Source organism: Microtus oregoni, unplaced genomic scaffold (assembly GCF_018167655.1).
Source record: "Microtus oregoni isolate MIOR12 unplaced genomic scaffold, Mior012 000023F_ref0000262, whole genome shotgun sequence".
Taxonomy (NCBI): Eukaryota; Metazoa; Chordata; class Mammalia; order Rodentia; family Cricetidae; genus Microtus; species Microtus oregoni.
Genome location: NW_024543082.1, coordinates 37468417 through 37495824, shown reverse-complemented (window position 1 = coordinate 37495824; position 27408 = coordinate 37468417). Strand labels below are relative to the sequence as shown.

The following is a 27408-nucleotide window of genomic DNA, read 5'->3' as shown; positions in this document are numbered from 1 at the left end:
TGACCTCATCTTAACTTGAACAGCTGCAAAGATCCTATTTGCAGATGCTGGGGTTTAGGACTCCCGCTTCTTTGGGGAAGATGCAATTCAATCCATATGATAATGTGTGCATGTCATAGCCCATGTGTGGAGGTCAGAGGCAAACTTAGGTGCCAGCCATTACCACTACTTTATTTGAGACTAAATCTTGTGTTGCTTGCTGCTGTGCCCTCCGGGCTAGCTGGCCCATGAGCTTCCGGGAACTGTCCTGTCTCTGCCTCCCATTTCAACTTAGAGCACTGGGATTACAGCTGTGCCACCGTGCTAGCATTATGTGGGGTTCAAACACAGGTCCTCATGTATGCCCTGTAAGCAATTGCCCCCTGAGCCATTTTCCCCAGCCCTGTTACGGTTTTTCTTACTGGCCTCCTGTGAGGACTAGTATTGATCAGCTTTACTACATGTGGAATCAATTAAGACCCAAGCCACTGGGCACACCTATGAGGGATTTTCTTGATTGGGTCATTTGAGATGAGACGACTGCCCTAAATCTGGGTCATTTGAGGTCAGAAGGCCCACCCTACATCTGGACCACACCTGGCGGTATCCTGCATGAAAGCACAAGAAGAAGGAAGCTTTGGAGTTTTGCCTGCTTGTGCTCACTCTCACAGGGAAGTTCATCCGTTCTGCTGCTGTTGACGCATCCCTTTGCTGGTAGTAGACCCTACTTCTCCAGGCTTCCAATGTCGCCTGCAGACCCATTGAGACATCCAGCCCCATGGACTGAAAAACATTGGGATTCTTGGCCTTTCTGTCAAGAGACACCCATTGTTGGACTAGCTGGACCACAACCTGTAATCTGCTCTAATGAATTATATACATATATTATAAGTATGCATATATATCCTTCACATATAGACTATATAGGCCATATGTGCATATATATGTGTGTATATACATGTATATATATGTATATATTCCTGTTATTTTTGTTTCTCCACAAAACCCCGACTAATACACGTCCCAAAGGTCTTTGGTCTCACAAAGCAAAAAGCACGATACAGGCAACGTGAAGAGGGGATGAGGTAGTCATAGCCAAGAGATATGCTGCTATTCTTGGGGGTTTGCAGAGATTCAAGGCCAGGATCCCCGTTAGATGCCAACATCTTCAAGTGCTCAACATTCCTTACCTGCAGTAAATAAATACACTGTATCATATGACCTGTGCACCTATGTATTCCCAGTCATCCATCCCTAGATGGATTTTAAGGCTAAGAAGATGCAAAGGTGACGTAAGTTGTTGCTATACTTGTTTAAGGACTAACGCCAGGGTGAAGTCTGACGATGTCTAGGACAGACACCAGTTTCTTTCCCCAAATACCTTCCATCCGTGGCTGAACTAATGGCCGCAGACCAGAGCCTCCGTTCCTCCTGGCTCTTTAGGGCCATCTTTGTTGCTGCTACCTGTGTTTTGGCTTTTGAAATACCCATGTCATTAGTTCCTGTTCTTGTTGTGACGAAATATCTGAGACAAACCATTTGAAGGAGGAAGGATTTGAGGCTCACAGTTTACAGGAAGCTGTCAGTCCTGGGGAGGGCATAGTGGTAGGAGCGACTCCGGGCTGTAGCCGTGGGATAATGAGATACCTTGTTCACATCTCCGCAGAGCAGGAAACAGAGACCCAAGAGGGAAGCAGGGCTGGGGTTCATCCTCAAGGCCTGTCTTCCAGATACCCACCTCTTCTAGCCGGGGCCCACTTCCCAAAACAGCTCACCTGGAGACTAAGTGTGCAAACCCATGAGCCTATGGGAGACACCTCATATCAAGCTCATAGCTTCCACCTAGAGCTATTCACTCTTGGGGTGCTTGGGCTAACGGTGCAGCGGAGGCAGCGCCCATGTGGAGGAGACATGCATAGTAGAGACAAAGGTGGTCATGTGATCTGCTGAAGCGGGCGCTGGCAGCAGTCAGAATCCGAGATATCTTCAGTTGGTCTGACTTCCCAAGAAAGGCAGAGGCGAGCAATACCACATGGTCTCCTCAACCTTCTTCCCCCACCTGCCCTGTGGTGAGCGAGCTCCCGCCCAGCAAAGCTTCCTAGTTATTATTAGAGCAAGCTTTACATTTTGGGATTTTGAAATTAGGACAAAACTCATTGTATTGAGCATTTTTTTTTTCCAGCTCATGTGTCTTCTAGAAATTTGTAGGTCCTCTCTCATCCCTGTATTGAGCACTGTTCTGATGTGGACAGAGCAAGGTGGGCAGTTAGAAGCCTCAAGAAGCAGGAAATGGGGTTATGATGGGATGCCTATGCCAGACCGCTCTTCATGGCCGCCATTGAAAGGGAGTGTGGAAGGTTAGTTCTCATCGATACTAAGAGCTGATGCAAAGGCAAAGCCTTTGATACCCAGGAAGTATCCGATGGAGCCAATGGAGTAGTTGGTCAGGAGTCCCTTAAAGAATCCTGTGTGTGGGCTGCTTGTCTTTTGTGCTTTCGTGTTGCAAGCATTTGGTTTTTGTTTCTTGTTTTTTTTTTTGAGACAGGGTTGTTTGAGCCTGTCCTGGAACTAGGTCTTGTAGACCAGGTTGGCCTCAAACTCACAGAGATCTGCCTGCCTCTGTCTCCCGAGTGCTATAATTAAAGGCTTGCACCGCCACCATCATCTAGCCGTTGCAAGCATTTGTAATAGATGTCAGGGAAGTGGGTTTGCCATGGCTCCATGGTAATCCTCACCATGACGCTCCCTAACAGACTGAGAAGGGGGAAGGGAGGAAGGTGTCTCTGCCTTGGAGCCACATGCTTTGACAAGCTCCTGCTGTATCAGCCTCACATAGACCTGCTGTGTCTGGGGTGGCCATAAGGACGCAAGCTGGGGGCTAAAGGCCCTGGGGGCCACCAGCAGGAGATGGGATGTCAACACCTCCTCTGTGAGGAGGTACTTTGGCTTTGCGCTAATTTTTAGTGGTTGCCTGCAGTTTGTGGCTTTCTTTGGCACCTAACTATGTGTGGTAGCATGAAGAGGTCCCCAGGAATTTGTGTGTGAGAACATCAGTTGAGTAACTCCGTGGGAGTGTTGGGAGGTCAGGAGGTTGTGGGCCCCACCTGCACGAATGGCTTGACGCTGTTCTTTCAGTCACTGCAGGTTATTATAAATTGAAGGGGTCCCTGGGTGTTGTCTTTCTGCACATGTCCTCTTGTCTTTCATCTTGTCTGACAAGTCAGGATCCATCCATGAGGCCTTCATCGGAAGGAGCAGACACCACCCAAACCTTCTGCTCTTGGACTCCTCAGCCTCTAGCCCTCCAGCCCGGGAGTTAGATAAACTTCTTTACTTTATAAATTCTTTATTTGTGGTAGTTTGCCGCAGTGGCAGACAATGGATTCAGACCCTTGTTTTGCTCTTTCTTTTTGTCTGACTCTTCATTTGACCTTTCCCTTATGTGCCTGTGTCCCCTCTTCTTGTAAGGCCACCATGGCCGAGACTCTATAGATGAAGAGTTCACATAAATGGCCTTGTCTTAACTGATTAGGCCTGTAGTGACCCTGTTTCTAAGTGGGTCACATTTAAGGGTCACATTTGGATGTACTGGGAGGGGGTATAATTTTATATCTTTGGAAAACACGGTTCGGATGCTAATGTGTTCCAAAGTGGCTGTCGCCATGGAGGACTCTGCCTCCATATCTCCCTCACTGTGATTTGCTAGCTCTCTTCCTCAGCATCTTGTTGTCTTGGATTTTCCACCCTCTTGTATCCATTGGTTTGTCTGTGTGGCTTTCAGCTCCCTCTAAGTGATCAGTGTCTACCATAGCCTGATTTTGTCCTCCATTGTCCTCCCTTCTCCAGTGCCTCACGCTATAATCCATGCTGACTGTCCAGATACGAACCCTAATCAGGCCACAGCCCTGCTAACAGCACCTGAGGATCTCGGAAGATTCCAGCTGGTTCTGTGTGTCCAAGATCGTCAGAGTCAGCCCCACGATCCTCAGTTGTGCTGAGGAGCTCTCTGTCCTCTGTGGGGACCTTCTGGCTCCCTCTGCTTCCCCCTGGTGCCACAGTGAGCAGAAGATTCTGGGGCACTAGCATGCATCCACAGAGTTGTCGTTTGCCCGGATCAGGTAGTTTCTCCTACCTCTTTGCTCTGCCTCCATGCCACTGCTCATACTACACGTGAATTTCCAGCATTAACGAGTGTGTGTTGGCTTCTGTATCAAATCCTATGATTTCTGGCAGAATTGTGCACTTAGAAATTTTAAAAATATACTCCTCTCTATCCACCACGATTGTTCCTAAACAGTGGCTGCTTAGTCAAGCTCAGTGGAGCAGAGGACTTCTGGCCATAGTCAGGAGGCTCTGTTATGGTCCAAAGGTTTCCTCTTCGGGCCCTGAGTGCACAGCAACACCCAGGTTAATCAGTGTCTACAAGTTGGCCTTTCTCCAAAGGCACTTACATCCCTGCAAGGGATGGACCTGTGCAGGCCAGCCATTGGCTCCAGTGTATGATCCACTGCTTCTTTTCAGAGGCTGAACAAGCAGACATTGCTTTCTCACTACCTGACCTAAAACATAAAACCCTTTTCTATACCTGAAAAAAAAAATGGTGGCTTATGTTTTAGCTTCTTGGTGGGTTGGATGCAGAACAGCTGGAAGGAATTCCCATCGAGTCCAGCTCGATGGAGGGAACCTTTGAGAAGTATGTTGGATTCCTTGAGCTGCCTTCATAGCATGGCGCAAGGTGGGGGCAGAGAAGCGGAGATGCACTGTTCCCTGGTTCTGAAGGCCGGAGGGCCAAGACCAGGGTGCTGAGAGGCCGCATGCCCTCTGGGATGCTAGCAAAGTCTTGTTTCTAGGCATTATGTGGCTTCCCATGGTGCTGTGGCTCATGGTAGTGTAAAAACAGCTTTTACATAGTATTCTCCCTGTGTGCCAATTATCTTTTTATAAGTCCAGCATCCTAAGAAGCTCTTTAGTCTATTTTGTTGAGGTCCTGGGAATAGGACTTCAAATGCTTCAGAAGACACCTTTCGACGATAGCCGTTGCTAGCCTTGGCTCTCCTACAGAGCCTAGAACACGTCTCCTGGAGGAATTATTGAAGTTTGTCTGGTCAGAAGGATGTATCCTGCAGGTGAGGAGGTAGCACCTCTATACACTCTGTCCCCATTTCATCCCTGGGTAGTTCTAGCTTTGCACATCTGGCTCATCACTAACAGTTCTCCACCCTGGAAGCCTTGGGCTGATAGCCAAGGGCAGTCACCCTGGGTTGAGCGTGCATCATGTCACCCCAGCTTGCTGTGGACAGAGGCTAGGGGGCTGCGTCAGAGTGAGCTTTTGAGATCTGAGTTGAGGGCCTGGGTTAGTCACGAATGTGTTTAGTGACACTTCACCTTGTCCATCACCCTTGTCTGGTTAGCCCTGCCCTGCCTGGATTGTTTCTTTTTCGAAGAGCCAAGTTCTGATGGTTGATGACTGGGTTCTTGCTGGTCACGGAGTTCTGGTGAACTATGCCTGTGTTTGGGGAGTCAGCAGCCAAGTTCTGATGATCAGTGGTTGAGTTCTGATGAGCAGTAGGTGAAAGAGTTCTTAGTAATGAATTCTGATCATTGACTTCTGCCGATTATTGAGGGAGTTCTCATGGTCAGCGACTGAAGCCTAATGGCTGGTCACTAAGTTCTGATGACCCGCGAATGAGTTCCGGTGGTCGGTGAGTGATGGTCAGAGATCAAACTCTAGTGGCCAGTATAGGAAGGCGGATGGTTGGTGACCAAGTTCTGATGGTCCATGGTGGAGTTCTGGTGACTGAAGTCTGAGTTTCTTTTCCTGTTTCTGAGAAAATACTCTGACCCAAAGCCGCTTCAAGGTGAACTTCCAGTTCACTGTTGAAGGTGCGTCCATCATGGTGGGGAAGTCAAGGTGACCGAGCGTGAGCAGCTGGCCATGTAGTCCAGCCACAGAGTGATGAATGCTGCTACTGCTGCTGCTGCTGCTTCTACTGCTGAGGTCACCTTCTCCATGTATACAGACCAGGATCTCGGCCAAGGAATGTGACCACTCACAGTGGGCTATCCTTTGTGTGTGTGTGTGTGTGTGTGTACGCGTGTGCACATGCACGCGCATGCATAAGCACCACAAGGTCAGTCCTGGGAGCCATCTACCCTGGTTTATTTTGGTAACAGAGCCTCTCCCCAGTTAGGCTAGACTGGTTGGCCATTGAGCCCCAGGGGATCCACTCACCTCTGTCTCCCTAGTGCTGGGATTGTGAACACCACCCACACCTGAGTGTTTTTAATTTGGGGAAAGGAACTCAGGTCTTCAGGCTTGTACTCCAAGTCTGTTACCAACTGAGCAGTCTCCTCAGTCCCCTAACCTTTTCTTCGTGAATGATTACAAAAGATGCTTAGTAAAATGAGAGCCTGCCTCTTGATCATTTTTTGAAAATATGATAACAATCAAAGTATCTTTGCTTTTTTCAAATTCTGACTATTTTTGATGGGTGAGAGGTTAGATTTGTAACCAGCACATCTTGTTTCCCATGAAAGCAACATTAAAATCTATCCGACCTGATTCTGACCTAGCAAAGCTCCGTTAATTGTGATGAAGGAAATAGATAAGCCAGTCGTTAACCCAGATTCTTGGCTGAGGCCCACTGGGACAGGCACTTAAGATCTGAAAATGGTAGCTGGCAATCACAGCGGCCTCCATGCGGAAGACGAGGCAGTACCTCAGGATTTACAGGGTATTTTCAGTTAGCGATCACGTTCAGTGTAAAACAGGCCTTTGAAGTCTGTGACGGTCTCCTTTCTTGAAGTGGTTCTTTTATTGACTTGATTATATAAATATTTATATCCCTGGATGTTTGCCTTTCACACTTCTTTTTCTTTAATTAAATTTTTTTTTACATTTGTATATTTATGTTGTGTGCAGGGAGTGGCTCATGTGTCTGCACTGTTGCAGAGGTCAGAGGACACCTTCTGGGAGCTCTTGTCAGGCTTTGAAGCAAAATCCTTTACCTGGTGAGCCATCTCTCTAGCTGATATAGTCCTGGTACTCACTCTGTAGACCAGGCTGGCCCCAACTCACAGAGGTCTGCCTGCCTCTGCCTCCCTAGTGAGGCCTGCACCACCACCACCTGGCTATTTTTTTCCCAGGTATTAAAATAGTTTATTTTAAAAATTGTTTTTGTTTTTTTGCCTTTAACTATTATTGAGTTAAAAAGAAAGTTCAGCAGTCAGGAGGCAGAGGCAGAAGGATCTTTTTGAGCTCAAGGCCAGCCTGATCTACATAGAGGGTTCTGGGTCAGCCAGGCTATACAATGAGACATTGCCTCAAAACTAAACAAACAAACAAACAAATTCAATTATTTACCTCTTATCCACACAGATCAACTTATTCTTTCCAGAAAAGAAAATAAAAAGAAATTACTTTTATAACTAGGTGGTTGATTAAATGATGTCAGAGATTTTCATTCTGAAATAATTCTGAAAGTTGATATTGAACATAGAAGAGGCGTGTTTAGGCTTCAGTCTTGGGATGGCCACCCGTCTGTGTGACTCTAATTAGGTCCCCAAGCTCATCCCTCCTGCATACAGAAGCTAGCCGGAAACCCCGAGTCTTTCTCTAAAGGTCACATTTTCGGGGTGGGGAGGGGGGCAGTTCACATTCCCAAGATGGATCCAGAGACTTTGGAGGACTGAAGAGAATTGCTTCAAGTTAAAATGTGCTCGGGCTGAACAAGCCTGGGTTCAACCTGAGATGCATAACTGGTCAAGATGTTGAGCCCGAGGTGGGACATCTTTATCATCTCCTCTCCCACAAGGCTCAGGGAGGATCTCAGAAGAGGAGGCGGAGCATGGGGAGGAATGCTGGGTAATGCTGTCTTCAGAATAGGATGTGGCTATGGTGGTAATGAACTCAAAGCAGCTGTGGTTACCTGCAAGAGCAAAATGTCTACACAAGGTCAACAGCCACGGTTCCTGCATAGGAGGGGTCAACAGCCATGGTTCCAACATAGGAGGGGTCAACAGCCACGGTTCTGGCATAGGTGGGGTCAACAGCCATGATCCTGCAGAGGTGGGGTCAACAGCCATGGTTCCTGCATAGGAGGGGTCAACAGCCACAGCTCCCACATAGGAGGGGTCAACAGCCACGATCCTGCAGAGGTGGGGTCAACAGCCACGGTTCCCGCATAGGAGGGGTCGACAGCCACGTTTCCCACATAGGTGGGGTCAACAGCCACGTTTCCCGCATAGGTGGGGTCAACAGCCATGGTCCTGCATAGATGGGGTCAACAGCCACGATTCCTGCATAGGTTGGGAGTTCCCCCCAGAGCCCACCCCTTCCTGAGGCGCTGTTGGCAGTTGATAGACTCTGAGGGAGAAAGAGTCATTCTTTTTGAGGGTGTGGCATTAGTAGGTTTCCAGAACTGCAGTGAACATACACCCATGAACATATGGGCAGCATTAGTTAGACACAGTGGCTTATAGAAGGAGTAGGAGAAGATGATGACCTGAGATTGGGATGAATGATGTCTCTTGTGTCATGATACCATTAAGAAAATGAGACGAGCTGGAGAGATGGCTCAGCCCTTACAGGCTAGGCTCTCAACCAAAAAGACAAGCAAACGAAAGAAAATCAACTAGGAAAATGCCTGTGTGCTGGTGGCTGTGAATTCATCACGGGGCAATTTCAGTGTCTGTAAAGTCTCAGAATCAGTTTTCTGGGGTGTGGTGCCAGCGATTGTTTCTTCCCAGAACCAGCTTGACCACCCCTGCTCTTGTGAGCTAAGGTGTCAGTTGTGACTCTCCATCTGTGTACAAACCATGGCCCTTGACCACAACAGACGACAGGCTCACACCTGTCAGCCACCTCTGAAGTCCTGGAGGGTTTTTGACGTGGGCTTACTTTAGGAAATTCTCTTTTGGGGTCTACTTTTATGGTCTCTGTTTCTGTTTAGTCTTTTGCTACACTTTAATACTTGTGTGTGTATGCCAGAGGACAACCCCAGCTGCCATTCTTAAGGAGCCATCCACCTTGTGTTTTGAGGCAGGGTCTCCCAGTGGCCCAGGGCTTACCAATCAATGTCAGCCTGGCCGCCCAGCGAGCCCTAGGGGTCCTCCTTGTCTCAGCTTTTCCTGATTTTCCTTCTGTACTTTAGCTTTCAGTGATGAAGACCAGAAAGGATATTAACCTGTTTCCCCTAAACTTCCTCACTAAAAACTGCTGAGAAGGGAAAACTCAGAGTGCAGATGAAGGTGTGGGATCCAAAGTTCAGGCGCAAAAGTTGCCTTTATTGATAAAGAGGTTAGTGACTCAATCGGAAGTGCACTGGAGTGCCCCAGCTGGGGGCTGTCTGGAGACTGGCCAGGGTCAGCTGACTTGGTCACTTCTCCTGCTGGGCGCTGGGACTCCTGTCTTTTAGCTCCTACCTCCTTAGCATCTAAATACATGAACTCTCTTGATTCTGTGGACCCTCCAATTTATGTCAAAGCTGACTCCCAGGACCTGGAAGAGGGCTGTTTTTACAGTGTCTTTTAGAGGGACTGACGTTTGAGGGTCATCTTCAGCATGGGCTCTGGTCCAGGCTGACTGGTGTCTATACAGAGTGTGGATTCTTTTAAGAGACGCCTGGTTGATGCAAGGGAGAGGGAAGGCCCAGAAGAGACGTGGGACGACTGTGTATCACAGTCAAATGTCCTTCAAGGAGTTGGTGCATGGTGAGGAGGAGCCAGGCAGGAAGATGGAGGGAGCTGGTCCTACAAATGCTGAGGGGAACCGAGAGAGTGAGGAACCCTTCCCTGGAGCCAAGGAGATAGATATACAAGAAAACGTGCAAGGGGCTGGTTGAGATAGCTCTGTGGGTAAGGTGCTCGCCACAGAACCTGATGACCTGAGTTTGGTTCCTACATTATAGATGGAGAGAACTGACTCTAAGACGTTGTCTTTTGACCTCCACATACCCGCGGTGACACTTGCAACCACACACATGTACAGCCCTCAAAGTAAATGTAATTAGAAAAAAACAAGAGAAGTTTGTGTACAGGCCCGGGCTTATTGAGGACAGCATCCGGGCCCACTGTGAGAAGAGGCCTTCTCCAAACCACAGAGAAGCCCCACAAGAAACCACCCCTGTAAGATCTCTGATCTCGGGCTTCTGAACTTTAGAATTATGAGGCCACCATTGTGTGGCAGTCTAAGGAATGAATAAATATTCGGGGAGATGATTAACCGGGGAGGTTGATGGAACTACTTGTGTTAAGAAGAAAAGGAAGAGAGACCTCGGTTGAGGATCTCAGCCATCAGGTTCCACGCAGCCCGGCCCTGTTCACAGAAGCCTGCCAACACAGGCTGCCCCCCCCACCGAGTTCCCCTCTCTGCTTAGGCTTCTGTGTCCTTCCTGAGCGGTTATCTGCTCCTCTCCGGAGCAGAGCGTCTAGTCTTCCATGGAGCGGAAAGGAAGCCAGGAAGACTTATGCAGACCTTGCAGGAACACAAATTCTGCTTTATTCAGACTGACACTGTAACTGCACACGGATAAATCAGAGTGGAGTCGGAGAAGGGACTTCTTTTCCTTTTCTGAGAAATGAGGCACCAGGCCTGGCTTGACAGCAGGCGATTTAGGCAGGACTTAGGTGGCAGGAAGGAAGCCACCTGCATTGGGTTGCTAAGGAGCTTGCGTGAGTGCGCACTGGGAGACCTATTGGAGCCTTGTGCGAACTTCTCCCTTCCTCCACCGTGTCTGTCATTCCTGCCCTACGTGCAGCTGTGTTGTCGTTATTATCGGCTCAGTTTGGATCCGATGGGTGACGCTCACCATGTGCCAGGCACAGCGCATTCTAATGAATACCGTTACCATCCCCACCTGACTACCGTTACTATCCCCATGTACTGGAGGGGAAGTTTCTTGCCTGGGCTTTCTCAGTTCCGGGACCCTGACTTTAGATGTGAGTGCCAAGTATTTCAGGCACACTTTGCATATGAGTGGACAGAGGCTCTTCTGCCCTCATGCCTCTGCCTGACTTTCTGACCGAGTTCTGGGTCTTCCGCAGGCAGTGTGCTTAGAGAACAAACGATTTTCCAGATCCATGTGGCTAGAACTTCCCTATAGCTGCTGTGGTTGCTCTAACCACAGATGGCTACTGAAGCCTAGACATACGGGTGAGTATAAAAGATGTGCTGTCGAATATAACATACAAATCAGAGTTTCAAGGCATTGCAAGACAAAGAGCTGTAGAGATAGCTCATTAAGGATTCTGAATACAGGGGTTGGGAAAAATGGCTCAGCGGTTAAGAACACCTGTCGCTTTGTCAGAAGACCCAGGTTTAGTTCCTAGCCTTTACATGATGGCTTACAGCTATCTGTAGCTCCAATTCCAGGGGATCCCACACCCTCTTCTGCTCTCCTCAGGCACTCACTAGTCATGCATGTGACACACACACACACACACACACACACGACCTGGGGGTTCACTGGCTAACCTAGCCCACCTAGTTGATGAGCTGCAGACCCCTGATGATCCTGTCTCAGAAAGCAAGGTGGAGGGCTCCTGAGGTTGACCTCTGTCTTCTGCACAATAACAGCCCCCTGCAAGCGCATCCTCACACACACAAATGCAAGCACATATCAAATGCTGAAGGTGGTTTAGTTACATGTCATTTAAAGAAACTAAAAAAATGAGAGAGAGAAAGAGAGGCGGAAGTGGGGCACAAGGGAGGATGAGAACCGGAGACCAGCAAGGCGGTCCAGCCACACCTGAGTTGGCTCTCTGGGCCACATCAGAGTGTGAGAAGAGAAATAACTCCACACAGTTGCCCTCTGACCTTCATGCTCAGGCTGTGACATGTCCTCCCTCCACGTCTCATACCCACAGACACACATACATCCCATAATAAACAATGGACAAAATAGAGGATCTGATGTTCCATAATGGCTATTGTGAGAAAGCATTTAAAGGATGAAAACTTTATTTGAGCAAAAGCAATAGCGCCACACAAAAATTGATAGAACATCAGCCTTCAAAATGAAATTGTTCCAAGAAAAGTAAAGAGAAGGAGCAGGGTGCAGGCTGGTACCAGATCATGGAGAGTTTCACATTTCTGGTTAAGAAATCTTTTAAAAAGAGTTCCTGTCATAAACAGTTAAGGGCATCTCTTCAGCCTCAGTGAGTTATAGATGGGGAAGAAGAGCAAGCTAAGAGCACGTGCTATGCATGCAGCCTTGGAGGAGGCTAGTCCAAATGGAATGTTCTGGAAGAAGAAGCTTGGTTGCGAGGAAGAGAAAGGATTTGGGTTACTGTAGCCCTGGGTGAGAACATCAAAGAGTCTTATGGGACCCAGGGGGCTTTTCTCAGGGAGTCTCAGTCATGGTTATGACCTTAGGGATGGTGCATAAGGAATGTGGGGTACAGAATGCCCACCTTGGGGTGTCCTTGGACAGTGGGGTTGCTGCTAACCTCCATGAGTGAGTTCAGTGGTCAGGGAACCCTTGCTGTCAAAACCCACTCATTGCCCTCTGCATTTCTTGGATCTCTTTGCTTTCAGCTTATATAATTTGAGGCTTTCCCCTCTGTTGCCATTGGTTTAGGCTCTGGATAATATGGGGCTGAGTCGGGGGAAAAATGGAGCGAAGATGGCTGGTGGAGAACTGATGGGGATTTGAGACAACCGGAGTGCAGTGTTTTAGCTCCTTTATCTATAGACTGGCTTCAGAGGGCGGGGTACCGAGAAGGGTCACCTGACCTCTAGAAACTTCTGTTGGGAAGAGAAATGACATTTGCATCACTGTTTCATTAGCTCTTCATTCCCCCGTGAGATGCCCCAGGTTCCTCGGTCCTACTTTGTACACTGGTTGACTTGGTGTCCTTTTATCATGGCCTACAAAGGCAGCCTGGCCATGAAGAAGAAAGAGGCAGACTTTGGTAGGAATTCCAGGCACTGCAGGCACCCGTGTCTGTAGTCCAGCCTTTACCAGGCCTGCTCAGAAAGCGGCTGTTTGCTTTTTTTTTTTTTTTTTTTCCTTTTAACCAGTCCAGCAGGATCCAGTTTCTTGTTTCCCACCAGCAGGGTGTGTTTCCAGGGTGATTTGCCCAATGAATTAGAGCCAGAGTGGAGTGTGTGCAGAGTAACCCCGGGAAAGTAGCTTCCGAACTCCACGGGGAGGGCAGCGTGGGAGGGCTTCCCGGCCCTGCAGAGGCTGACTGTTTTCTCCCCTTCAAGTGGGGTGGAGGCCTTGGCTTTTGCCCAGTGCTGGGTTTGTCAGTTATCGGGGAGATCTTTCTAATGAGCTCTGTGGCTTCATCTGGGGAAGGAAGCTTCCCCCACTCGTTTTTAGTGCTGGGGAAGAAGGCACTCCCCCCATTTACAAAGAGAAGAATTTTAGCTTGCAGCTTGGGTGGTGGTGGTGGTGGTGGTGGTGGTGGTGGTGGTGGGAGGCCAGCAGGGAGCCCGGGGTCGGGTATAGTTGTGTTCAGCTACATAAACAGCAGCAATTAGTGGGTCCCTGTAAAAGACAGTCATGCGTGTTTGTTGTCTGGCATCTCTTCCTCTGTGAATCAGAGCAGCACTGAAATTAATTATGAAGACGGCAAAGGATACTTTTGCTTCCTGTTAACTAAGTCTCGTGCACGCAGGAGCACGTTCCAGTCGGATGCATGCACACACAGTTTCTGGGGAAGAAGGCATGAAGCCAATTGATTTTCAAACCTTCCCACTGGGTCATGCTAATCATGCCGGCATTGAGCCCTTTTACACTGAATTCTGGCTAGGGCTGGAGAAGCAAGGCCCTAAGCCCCTTGTCACTTTTCTTCCTGGCTTCTTTGGAGGCTGGGAGCATCTCTCTTTTTGCTGATTTCATGCTGCAGGGTCACCCAGATTTTTATTGTGTGTAATGAGGTTTACCAAAAGTGGTGCTAGTAGCTAGTTCGTTTGCTCATAAGAGAATCCCAGGATGGGCAGGGAAACCACAGTCCAGGCCTCGGCAGCCCAGGAGCAGAGGTTTGCTTTCTCCCCAGGCCTCTCTTGGTAACTGCAGATGGCCGTTGTCTGACTATGTCTTCACATGGCCTTCTTTTAACTCTCTGGACAGGGATGGAGGTACTCTAGGAAGACATTTGCCCTCTTCCTTTTGGTGATCAAACTATTGAGACAGTGGTTCCCCCCAAACTGTAACTTCCCCAGGAGTGGGGTGGGGGTGGGGCTTGTCTCCCAAAGAGAGACTTTACACAGTCCTGACTACTTCTCAGACCACCTTGCAGGAGGGACTACAGGCTGAGACAGTCATGGGCCAGCGAGATGGGCCAGCGATGGGCGGGACTACACCCTGACCTGGTCTGCTTTCGTTAAGCATATCCCATGACTGTATTTAACCCCAGCCCTCATGTCAGGACCCCACGGAATGGGTTTGGAGGTCCCTAGACATCTTTATTTCTTCCTTTTTCTAACGTGATCGAATTGAGTAAAGCTCCTTTCTCTGCTCTTTATTGTTCAGTTGGTCTATTGAGGATGGTGGACTAGCTCATTAGGGCCACCAGGGCCCAGGCCCTGACCCAACTCTTTACTAAGTGCTAGAAGGCCAAACACGATTTCTGCCTCTGTAGGGGTATTTCAGTCCATCTTTCCTTTCTCCCCTTCTCTCCCCCCCCACCTCCCTCTGTGTGTGGTGTGGCAGCCAGGGAGGAGGAACCTGTTGGTGGGAGTGGGGGGGATAGAGTGTGTAACCTGAGTCTGAGGGAGGAGTGTGCCTGGGAGGAATTTCCAGGCCAGGGTGAGTGTGGACCAGATCAGGGGCTAAGGATAGTAGCAGGGAAATGTGACCCAGGTCAGTGTAGTGGTGGGGTGTGGAGGAGGGGTAAGAGAAGGGAGACTTTAGGAGGTGGAGCTAACCGGCCTTGTGATAAATGAGGGATTGGGCTAGGAATGGGTGGGGGAGTGGAGAGAGAAGGGGAGGAGGTTGCCAGCTGGGACAGCCTGTGGATACCAGGAATACACAGAAGAGGTACAGGCTGAGTGGCCTTTGGAAGACCCACACAGATGACTTCAAGCACGTGAACATGGAGCAGAGCCCCCTGCCATTGCCTGTGGGCATCACCTGAGTCAGGACATAGAGGAGGGACATGGGCTTTCCTTAGGTGAGAAAAGTGGCCTTGTCCAGAGATAAGAAAAGCAGGAGGTGCTACATCTGGGAGCAAGGTAACCAGGTGGGGCCAGAGAGAGTTTGGATACTGGAGTAGGTATCTCATGGCACTGGGGACTTGAGGAGACAGTGGCAGGGGATGGGGGAGTTGGACTGCAGGAGTTTCCTGGCTTCTGTTTTTACCTTCCCTTCTTGCGCAAAACACACTTACTACTTAGAGGAATCTGGTGATTGTTGTGCCAAGAGTTCATTTACTTCTCCAGCATCCTAGACGGTAGGCATTAGAGTCTCTTGTCCGTTATTCAAACCAGTGAGGGAGGCTTGAGAGGTCCAAGCCTCCAAGGGGCACAGTTGGAAGTCTTGTGCTCAGCTTGTACCTTGAGCATTGCCCGTGCTGAAGTGGTACCAGGCACTCTGTGTTGTCTGTGGCAAGCAGGCTGAGGACAGGAGAGGGGCTCTGAGAACTGCCTCAGCCTCGGTGACTGAGCCCCGGTGCCTTCTTCTTACTGTGGGGGGCCGTGGAGAACTTGTAGGATGTTCTGTGGCCCATTTGTCTGCTCAGCTTCTATAATGAGAGCCCACAGACGGAATGGCTACAATAGCTCACATTCATTTTCTCTGGCTCTAGAAGGTTAGGAACGGAGATGTAGAAAGTTTTCTGCTCAGGCTTGTCCCCCACTTGCAGTGTCCTCCAATGGCCTTTTCTGTGTATAACAAAGGAAGAGACAGAACTTGGCTCTCTCTTCTGTTTCCGTGGGGACCCAGCAGCATCGGGTTATTGCCCTCCCCTATGACCCCACCTCACTTTCAATCTCCTCTTTCAAAGCCCTGTCTCCAAATATCGTCACACTGAAGTTAGGGTCTCAGCTTATTCATTTGAGGAAGGAAAATTCATTTTATAAGAGTAATTTCAAACCACTATAACTAATCTGAACTGTCCCTACAAATGAGGTTGAACACTTGAGCCAGTTATGGGGATAGTTGTTACCTGGAACAGTATCCAGCGTGTCATAGTGCTGAATGCCTGTTCATTAAAGTAGAAAGATTAATTTCACTTTAACGCATAATATCCGTTAAGAAACCAAAGGGCTCCAAAAAGAAAGCTTCTGGGGGCTCATTTCCACGTAAAAAGAAATCTAGTTGTTAGGGCCTCTTGTCCCTGAGACGAGGGCATGAACGCCCCGAAACCCAGCCTCCTCTGTGAAATGTGTGAAGCGTGTGTATGCCTCCGTGTGTTAAAAGGAGTCCATCTTTCTTCCAGCCACATACAAGGCTCATTTTATACCTGAGTTTCCTCTTTAGGGAGTTGGTTCATCATTCTGGATCTGGCTTCAGAATGATTGATGGGTAGAGAATCCAGGAGATAGAAATGAATTGGAAATGCTGTAGATAGTCTCGACCAAGCCAGTGTTTGAAGATGAGAGACAAGACTGGTAGACCGCTGCCTGGGAACTGGAAAGTAAAACCAGTGCGGAGCGTTCAGAACACTGGAATTGCAGGTCTGGCTTCTTGTTTGTGGGCCACGACTGTGGGTCAGGGCTGGGAATGTTTTTCCATCAGTTGACTGGAGCCAAAGGCTTTCTCGCTCCCTCCCGGCTGATCTGCTGAAAGTAAAGTGTTGACAATAACGGCATCAGTTTAAGGAGGACTGACGAGGTGTGGGACGCAGGGCTGAGTGCTCTGTGTGCTTAGGGAATTGTGGGCCGTCGTTGTGTCCACATGTCATGCTCTCTACCATCTTACGACTCATAGACTCTCTCCCCGCAAAACAGGTGACAAAGGCACTGGACTTCCTTTCCTCCTGGGCGTGGACCCCGGAGAGCGACACCGCTATTCCACGCAGGACAAAGCCTTCTCGTGTTCCTTTTGGTCTGCCTGTTTGATTTTTTTTTTTTTTTGAAATTAATGTCAAGGGATTTCCATTTTTCTAGTGAGCTTATCTCCCTATTTAAAGGTTGATTTCAGCCATCTTGGGTGGGCTCTGGGTTTGTTTGGACAGGGAAAGAGGAAGGAAGTTGGAGTGAGGGTGGCAGCCTCGGGAGGCTCGCTGTTTCTTGTGGGGGCATAGATGGATGAGCAAGCATCTTCCAGCTGTGCGTCAGACCTGTCCACAGCTCTGCCGTTTAGCGTGCTGGAAATATGGGCAATCTTTGAAAATAGATTCCTTTTTCTCCACTTTTAAAATTTTATGTGTTAGGATGTTTTGCGCGTGTGTGTCTGTGTATCACATTCTTGGCTGGTGCCTGCAGAGGCCAGAAGCAGCTGTCAGATCCCCTGGGACTGGAGTTACTATGTGGGTGCTAGGAATCAAACCTGGGTCCTCTGGAGAGCAACCAGTGCCCTTCATCACAGAGACACCTCTCTAGACCTGAAAGTAGATACCTTTGTAAAATTCCCAGACTTTTCAACTCAGATCCTTGGTTTCATGGACCTCGTAGAGAATCGGTTCTCTTGATTTTCTCAGGGAGACATGTAGGCCTAGATTGTCCCTTATCTTCTCTACACTTCCCAACTTGGGAAAATGAAAAACCGCACATACACCTCTGGCCGGGAGTTCCTACACAGCGTTACCGTGGCCCTGACCTCCAGTGGCTTTGTAGGGATGGTCTTAGCCACTGGTGTCTTCTCTTCCGTGGTCTAGGCCATGCCGGATCTGCTTACTTTGTGGTTGTTTGTTGACAGCTTTCCTATAAACCTCTCCTGCCCGCCACAGTTTTCTCTTCCCGGCAGAGACCCAGGCTCACTTTGGCTGTTACAGCAATGGAACGGGTGTTAGACATGTTCCTGCAGATATCTGATTGCCGTCTTATTGAATGCAGGCCTCCCTGTGTCCACCATTGATTGTTTTCCCCTTGATTCCCGCTCAGCTTGTGTCCCTGTCCAGCTGTTGTGAATGCAGGTGGTGAGATGGTTTTGTGCAACTGGAATGGCCTTCCTCTGTAAGCGTTATCAGTGTGGAGCCCCGTCAGTGCCGGGTGAAATGGAAGCAAGGCTGTTGGTTTTGAAGACGAGGAGAGTTTAATAGGCAGCCTTTTGTCCCTGCGGTAGCTTTAATCCTTGAGGGTGTTCCCACAGGGCCGCCGGACTGGCAGGACTCAGGAAATAAGACATCACATGAAGGTGACATGCGATGTTAGTTTCCTGGCTGCTGTGACAAACTGTCATGGACTTGGTGGCTTGAAACAGCAGGAAATCATTCTTTAGTATCTGATATCCAAAGTCCAAAATCAGCTTTATCAGTTCCAAATCAAGATGACCACAGGGCTGCAGTTCCTCTTGGGACCCTCCGGAGATCTTGGCTTGTTCTGTTTTCTGGTGACTGTACTGGTCATGGTTTCCTTCTCGGAACCTTCTCTGTGTGCCTGTCTGATTTCCTCGTCCTCTAAGGCCATCTGGGAAGGTCTCTGAGACTTGCTCCATCCACATAGGGCAAGCTCCCTATCTCAAGCCCATGTTACTATGTTGATAAAAACCCCTTGCTTAGTTAGACAGCATTTACAGGTTCCCCGACTTGGGATATGAACCTGTCTTGGCGATTTTTAGTTTCCACATTATTATTACCACGGACCTCTGAGAGACAGCTCAAGGGCAGGGCTGAGGTGATGGTTTGAGGGTAAGGGTCGTGGTACTCTCTGCCATGAGTCATCTGAGGTGCTTCCTGCTGAGTCATCCAAGGTGCTCCCTGCTGAGTCATGCCATTACCTTTTGCCCCTTCCCTTTCCAGGAGTTGAGAGAAGGGGGAGATGGTTGGGAAATGTGGACATTCTTTAACTTAAGATGGTTCAATTTAGGATGACTTGACTGCAATAGCACAAAGGTGACGTATATTCAGTTAAAAAGTACACTTCACTGTACCGCATCAGGGTCATTTCCTGAGCTGGCACTGTGTGGTCCAATGCCCTTTCTCCGTCAGTGGTCATGTGTGATAGTCCATTCCTGACACCCCGCTGTACCGTTGAGCCAGGAGGCGTCACGAATTCCTGCCATGGGTTTATCAGGGCACAGACCCATGATACAAAGAGAGAATCCTGCACTGGTCAGTGTTAATTCTGTCATTTGACAGAATCCAGTGTCCTGGCCATGCCTGTGGGGATCTTTGTCAGAAACTGCTGAGATTACAGAGGAGAGGAGTGAGGTGGGCCTTGTGCATGGCTGGCAAGGGAGGTGGGGATGGGTCCTGGAAATGTACTCTTAGAAACGTGCACCCAGGCAAAGCTCCCCTCTGTCCTCCGGGGAACTTGTTTGTGCCCTTGTCGCTGCTATGACAAATTTCTACCAATTTGATTGCTGGCAGTTGTGAGAGATTGATTCAGATAGAGTTCTGGGTATCAGAGGTCTGAAACCAAAGTGCTGGCTAGACTTTCTGCCCCTCCCGAGGCTCCTTCTCTCTTCCAGGTTTTTAGTGGTCACAGGTGTCCTTTGGCTGGTGGTCCTGTCCCTCTGTTCTCTACCTCCTTCGCGTGGCTTTCTCTGCTGTGCCCTCCGCAAGCTCCCTGCAAAGGAACACTTGGGAGGATGTAGAGCCCATGCTCGTAGTTCAGGTTAATCTTACCACATCCCTTAACCGTGTCTACAAGGGTCGCTTTTCCAAAATAAAGTCACATTGATGTGACCCTGGGATTAGTGCTTCATATCTTTAGATGGTCGTTCTTCAGCCTAGGACAAGCAATTCATGAGCTAAGTAAATGATCTCAACAGTAACTGGCTGCTCTGTTTAAAAAGAAGGTCGTATTTTTGCTAGCTTTTCGACTACTGTTTATTTGTTGTGCTTTCAAGACTTCATTGCCAAAAGGTGTCCTTTTAAAAACACCCACACAGAGCTAAGCAGAGGCAGAACTTGGTAGTGGCTTTTCAGCACCCTCCCATCCCCCAAAAGACAAATCTGTCTGTCTATGTGATAGATATACACATAGGTGCATACATATGAGTGTGTGCATAAAGGGGCACCTGGATGTCTAGGTGACCAATGTGTGTACACGTCTGTCTACACAGTTGACCCCCAGTCAACTGTGACCATCATTCTTTACACACTATCCCCTTTGTTTTTTGAAACAGGGTCTCTTAGTTGCCTGGAACTTGCCAAGTAGGCAAGCCTGATGAGCCAGTGAGCCCTAGGCTTCCACCTGGATTACTAGCACACACCACCACGCTGGGCTGTCCCCTCCCCACTGTGGATTTTAGGGATGGAACTCAGGTCTTCCATTTGCAAGGTGAGCACTTTACCGATGGCACCATCTCTCCAGTCCAATACATATACATTAAGACACAGACAGACAGACATACACACACACACATACACACACACGGGCCAGGATCTATAAAGCTGTAAGGTTAGCATCTGGAATGAGTTTGGGACACATCACAGCCAGAGTGTAACTGTAGCTGGACCATGAGCGCTGGCCTGGGAGTTCAGGGTAAGATGGAAGATGACCTGTTGTGAGGGAGGAGTTGAGCACGCCTCCTCTAGCCTGTCTGTTCCCTTGCTGACTGCCCTGCGAAATTGCTCTGCTCTTCATATCTTTGGGCTAAGAGTTTAGTCCCTGTTAGGAGGAAGCCACAGTAGACTCAGGGCGCACAGTTATGTGCTCTTCAGTCATCTCATTGGCTAGTAACCTCTTGGCTACCACTGTTTATAATGCACTGTAATGTGCAGAGGGAACAGGTCCTTCGTTAGCAATGGGGGTCAGTGTGCAGGGATGTGGAGGGGGTCCTGCTGGCCATCTTGAGTTGGCTTATTAGGGTGTAGGGACACCCAGGGGCAAGGAGGGTGGCAGAAGTACTTAGGTAGTGTAGACATGTCTCAGAGGGTTGAGGGAACCAGATACTGGAGACGGGCTGCACCCTGGGTGGTTTATGTTGGCCTGATGAGAAAATGTGCAGCTGCTTCTGCGTGCAGCAGTGAGCGAGCCCCAAAGCAGTTCACCCAGAAACCAGGGACAGCCTCCTCCATCCAGTGTCTATATCCATATCCAATGTGAAGTATAGACTGAATTCAGGGGAGGTCTGGGTCGTGGAATTGTTAGGCTACTGATGCCGTAGTCCAGGCTGACTGCTACCGGCCATTGTTATGCTAATTTAATTTGTCTTTGGCTTGTTCTTTTTCTCATTTCCTGTTTATTAATAGTATTTTTATAGCTCCATTGAGGCTTAATTGACAGCTACAATGTGCACGTGTTTATTGTGTGCAGTGTGCTGTTTTGATATGTGTGGATGTTGTGAAATGATTTCCACCCTCAGGCTCGTTAGCATCCCTGTCACCCACATTTCCTGTGTATGTGCTGAGTGTGTTGAAGCCCACGGAGCATTACTGTTATCCGCAGTCACCTTGGTCTTTGTGAGATCTCGAGTCTTAGTGACCATGAGCAACATCCAGAGTGTACTATCTGAGCCTCCCACCGCAAGCATATCTATTTACATACAGACCTACCTTTCATTTATGTGTAGAGCTGTACCCGTGTTCGGTCGCACTGAGTGTGCTGTGCACCGGGTACCAAATCTGGTTCTTCAAAAGGAAACAGAGAGGAGTGTGAGGCACACATGCTTCCGTTGCACCTAGGAGCGTCAACATCTCTTACGGAGCATCCTCCAGAGGTAGCTGTGCTGGGTGTGAGGGAGTCAGCATGCCAATGGACTGAGAGGAAGGACAGATGGGGAGATGAACCCCTGGCAGGGTGAACCGGAGTCCTGTTCACTGCCCGGCCACACTGGGAGGGGGATCGAGGGGGAAGAGAGGGTGTATCTTAGGACCTGGAAGGGGAAGAGGTGACTCCCCAAAGGAAAGGAGAAAGCTTAGCGTGCTGCCGATTTGGGTGGATGATAGAGTCTTCACCTTTTGTCTGCTCTCCTTCCATATTTAGGACAAGGTCGTTGTGTGGAAATGGCCCAGAAGGGGCGTCTGTGGGTGGTTGCTATGTGAGGTGGGATCCTGACAGCGGGGTGAGAGTTTACCCGAAAGGTGATTTGACAGGGAGCCACCACCGGGTACCAGAGGCAGTGTAACAGCAACCTGCACAGCTCACGGGGTGGGCAGAGCTGAGCCTGAGAGATCTGCATCAGTGACGGTCCCTCCCCAAGCCCTCTAACTGTGCCCGAGAACTGAAGATGGGCTTCTAAGTGTAGCTGTTTGCGAAGTGGGGCCTTGGGAATCACCAGACCCGAAGGAAGCAAGTGGCAGAGTCCTTAGTTCCAGAAGAAAGTAGTGTCCCATCTCAGGACCACTCTGTGGGGAGCAAGTTTGACGTGGTCTCTTTGCTGAGTTGTCAAGATTCAGGTTTGCTTAAGTTAACGCTTTTTTTTTCCTTTAAAGGAATTTTTTGATGTTCTAGTTTTCTCATCGGATGCTATTTGATGAGCTGGCTCGCTGTTTTATTCATGGCGCTAGGAGGTGACGCATGGCCTCACGTGTGCTAGGCAGGGACTGTGCAGCTGTGCTCTTCCCAGCCCCCACCACTCTGCATCAGACCCAGGTTTCTCTGGGGCCACATCTTCCCCAGAGTTCTGGAAGCCTCCCTAGGACCGAATGACCTTTGCCTACAGTGTCTGGTAACAGCTCTGCTTTCTGGTTCACCGCAGGTCGCCATCAAGGTCATCGATAAGAAGAGAGCCAAAAAGGACACCTATGTCACCAAAAACCTGCGGCGCGAGGGCCAGATCCAGCAGATGATCCGGCACCCCAACATCACGCAGCTGCTGGACATCTTAGAGACGGAGAACAGCTACTACCTGGTCATGGAGCTGTGCCCCGGCGGAAACCTCATGCACAAGATTTACGAGAAGAAGCGCCTGGATGAGGCCGAAGCGCGTAGATACATCCGGCAGCTCATCTCTGCGGTGGAGCATCTGCACCGGGCAGGAGTGGTTCACAGGTGAGAGCCGCGCATGCGCCGATCCCTGAGCCTGTACTGAGGGGACCCTCCTAGCAAGGCTTCACAGTTGCGGCTCTGGGTCTTGGCTCCGCCCTTTAGCGGCTGTTTGTTCCTGGGTACATTACTTGACCCCTCTGAACAGCCTCTTCATCCGTGAAATGGGAGTGCTGACATGCCTCTCTCCAGTGAACCAATGTTGGGCCAGATCCCTAGCAGTGTTTGATACATAGAAACACCAGGCCAGGCTCTTCTTACTTCCAAAGGCAGCCATCTTGGCTTCCCTTCCGCAGCTTTGATAAAATACCCCAGCGAAGGCAACTTAAGGGGGAAAGGCTCAAAATTTTAGGTCACACTGTGATGACATCAACAGCGTCAGGAGCTTGAATCAGCTAAATATTGCATTCGCGATAGAGAGCAGTGAGCGCCCACATGGCAGCTTACACCTGTCTGTAACTCCAGTTCCAGGGGAACCTGACACCCTCACACAGACATACACACAGGCAAAACACCAATAAACATAAAATTAAAAATACCTTTATTTATATAAAAAAGAAAAAACAAAAAAGCTCAAACCCAAAGCACCCAACCAACCCAAAACAAACAAACAAAACCAGAAACAAACAAAAACAAAAAGGAGAGAGAACAGTATGTGGCTCTCTAATAAATGTTCTTTTATTTTTATAGAATTTTAAGTAATTGCCATATTCTTGAGAAAAATTGAAAGTCGTTTAGCTCATTTTAAGAAGCAAAACCAAGGCATAAAATGCATATGTATGCATTTTTACATGTATACATGTGCATTTGAATGCATGTTGAAATGTGAAATTGGGATAGAATGATAAAATTCACAATAGAAAATGCACAACTGGTTTAATGGTTTTAAGAATATTCAGAGTTCTGCAACATCACTACATCCAATTTAGAAATAGTTCTTATCCCTCACCGAGAGCCCTGTCCCTACCGGCAGTCACTCACCATTCTTCCATCTCAGCGCCTTTGGCTAACTCTTCGTCTGCTGCCTGTCTCTCTGGACTCGCCTGTACCATGGTCTCGCGTTGCTGGTGTCTTAGGCAAGTGATACTGCTCAGATACCTCCATAATTTGCTAGTGCTTTCTTCTTCACAGTTAAGTGATATTTCCGCTTATGGATTCACCATGGTTTATTACTCTCTCCATTTGCGAATGGACACTTGGGTGGCTTCCTCCTTGGGGCCATTGTGAACAGTGCTTTGGCAAGTGTTCATAGTGGACTTTTCCTGTGGCTGTGTGTGCCCACTTCTGCTGCTGCTGGGGAATTCTTTCCTGCACGGGGAGTTACCAGGTCTAAGGTTACCTCTCCAGAAACATGTATTTTCTTTACATTCAACTTTGAATGCTGCCTCTTCGCTTTCTGAAAAGCCACCCGCTTCTGATCAGTGAAGGACTCCACCTAATAAATCCCAGCACTTCCCAGTTCTACAGGGCTGAGTTCTCCCCAGTGAGTCAGGCACCTGGAGTGCTCTGCCCTGCGTCTGAATCTAGGGGCAGCTTCAAGGACACCCCGTGGCTTGCTGCTTTTCTGGACAGGCTTTGGCTGGTCACCATCTGCTCCTGTCATTTAGTCCCTGCTGAGGTGAGGACCCTCTCCTTACAGGCAGCCTTAGTCACACCCCCTCAGGCGGTTTCTCTGTCAGCATGGAAGGGAACATTAGCAGTGGAAGGGAACATTAGCAGTGTGTGTCACTGCTTTTGACTTGAGTGTCCTGAGCTGTCACCTCCGGCCTGTTATAGGGGAAGGATGCAAAAAGGGTGCCTGGCTCCGTCTCTGTTTGCTCAGATGACAGAGGGAAACCTCAGGACTGAGTCAGCTTGGACTACTGACTCTGTGGGTCACAACAGAAAACAGAAGCAGGACCGCAAGCTGTGGAGTGTTTCCCTGGACTTGATATTTTCTTCCCAGGGTTCTGTGCTAAGTTAGGCGAGTGCTGGGCTTCTGAGGGTTGGAGGACAACACAGGAAGCTGAAGCGAATCCTGTGGGGGTGCCTGTGGGTCTCCCCTGCAGGAAATTCTCAACAGTCCCTCTAAAGCAATTTTTAACAAACTCCAATCCCGCAGTGCAATTACTGTCAGAATGTCAAAGGAAGGAATTTAATAATGTTTTGATAGCAGAGACAGGACGCTTTTAAAAAGCTCTCAACTCCAGCTTTTTCTGTCTTCCCCTCTCTCCTTGGAAATAGTGTTATAATCTAATACCGGCTGGAGCTCTGGCCTTTTAGAGTTAGAATAGAGGGAGCAGGAAGATGGACAAGTATAGTTTGCTTTTCTCTCTGGAATTCATAGTGTGTGTGTGTGTACGTGTGCATCTTCCATGTGTGTGTGAGAGCGTATGTATGTGTGTGTGAGTGTATCTGTGTGTACATGTACGTCTGCATGTGTGTGTGAGTGTATCTGTGTGTGAGCATGTACCTGTGTGTGCACGCATATGTATGTGTGTGAGCATATGTATGTGTGTACATGTGCATCTGCATGTGTGTGTGTGAGCGTGTACCTGTGTGTGTGAGCATATGTATGTGTGTGTACATGTGCATCTGCATGTGTATGTGAGCATATGTATGCGTGTGTGAGCATATGTATGTGTGTGAGCATATGTATGTGTGTGAGCATATGTATGCGTGTGTGAGCATATGTATGTGTGTGAGCATATGTATGTGTGTGAGCATGTGCCTGTGTGTGAGCATGTGCCTGTGTGTGAGCATATGTATGTGTGTGAGCATGTGCCTGTGTGTGTGTGTGTGTGTGTGTGTGTGTGTGCATCTATGCAGGAACATGTGCATGTGCAGGCCAGAGGTTGACATTGGGTCTCTGTCAGTTGCTTTTCCACCTTAGTTTTCGAGACAGCCTCTCACGCGGCCTTGAGCTTGCTGATTTGATTTCAGTGGCAGGCCCTGTTTCTTCCTCCTCGGTGCTGTGTCTACAGGCATGGTCCTCTGTGCCTCGCTTTTATGAGGGTGTTGGGGACCTGAACTCAGAATCTCGTGCCTGTACAGCAAGCACATTAGTGCCTATGCTGTCTCCCCAGCCCCCTGCAGCCTAGTAGGTGATGTCATCCTCCATTCACAGGCGGCTTTCTTCCAAATGTCTTGACTTTCAAAAATCTCACACGACTGACTTTTAACTAACTAATTATTTATTTGTTTTTTTGATTTGGCATTTTTGATTTAGGGGCCATCAGCATATTTTTGCCTGCCACTCCTTTGGTCCCCGTTCTGCCCCAGTGGTGGAGAATTTTCTTTTTCATGTGGTAGTGGAGGAGCGAAGGTCATAAATGATTCTAAGGTTAGAGAAGTTAGCATTTCAGTGAAGCCGTGGTCTCTGATGGGAGGAAGCCTTGGGAGTGAAGAGGAGGAAGCAGGCGATAGGGATGAAGGGATGGAAGGGATGCCACTGGCTGCCTGGATACTGAGCCTTAAAAGGCTCTGGGTGCTTTTGTTGGAGGATGTTAAGCTCTCAGAGTTCTGAGGATTCGAACTTGGGCCTCACACCTGTGCATCAAGCGCTTCCCCACACTGAGCTGTTGCCCAGGCCTCTCTGCCCACAGTTTGTTTTATTTACCTCCCCTAAAATGCTCTCGCAGCAGGATGTCGCCATCAGACAATTCAACTGCTGTACGTGAATTGACCGTTGAACCCGCAAGAACAGCATGATGGAAAACTAATCTGAGACTCATCTGGTCATTCAAAGTAGCAGATTCCAACCAAAGATGGCTAGAGACACAGCAGCATTCCGGAATAATATGATACCACCTGTCCCTAAGCAGGAAGAGACAAGCCACAGGCCTGCGGGGCCAGAAGAAAGGGCTCCGTGATCAAAGGGGAACTGGAGCCCATGCTTAGACAAGTGTTAGCACCTCCCTGCCCAGGGCCGTGACCCTCCTTATTCATCACCATTGGGGAGGTGTTGTCCTCCCTGAAGGGGGACAGCAGTGGGAAAGAGGGGTGCCCTTTGTTCTCTCAGACTGACATGAAGCAGGCACGACTGGGCAGGTTGTATAAATCCTTTTAACTTTTAGGATTTGTTCCTTAGCAAGGGGAGGAGAAGGCAGGTCTGGTGGAGGGATCCCGTCTGTCACTTCCAGGACCTGCTGGGGATCCCGGGGCCTTCTGTGGGGAGCAGACATCTGTCTGTGGATACTGGATACAGCCAAGGTTGTGTGTGTGGTTGGGTTTGAGAAACAGGGTCGTGAATGGTAGTTTTAGTCCAAGCTCGTTGTGGATAGACGTGTACGGTCAGCAACCAGGACTTAGACGGCTGCTCTCTAGACTGTCCCTGCTTATAGGCTACGGTGGGCAGGTGATTCAGGCTTCCTGTGTCTTTGGCAATATGTTTTACAAGGACTTTGGGTCATCCACTGTGTGTGGTGACGGGTCAACGAGTGTCAAGTGTTTGGAGCGAGCTTCTC

The 27408-nt window shown here is 49.0% G+C and overlaps 1 protein-coding gene across 2 annotated transcripts in view; it reads left to right on the top strand.

Moving 5' to 3' along the window:
• Hunk (hormonally up-regulated Neu-associated kinase) overlaps positions 1-27408 on the top strand; it is a 111997-nt gene that overhangs the window by 25519 nt on the left and 59070 nt on the right. For both annotated transcript variants that reach the window (XM_041673455.1, XM_041673454.1), the window contains exon 2: positions 22677-22969. In XM_041673455.1, coding sequence (XP_041529389.1) covers positions 22764-22969 — 206 coding nt within the window. In that variant the 5' untranslated portion in view covers positions 22677-22763. The remainder of the gene's footprint in view (positions 1-22676; positions 22970-27408) is intronic.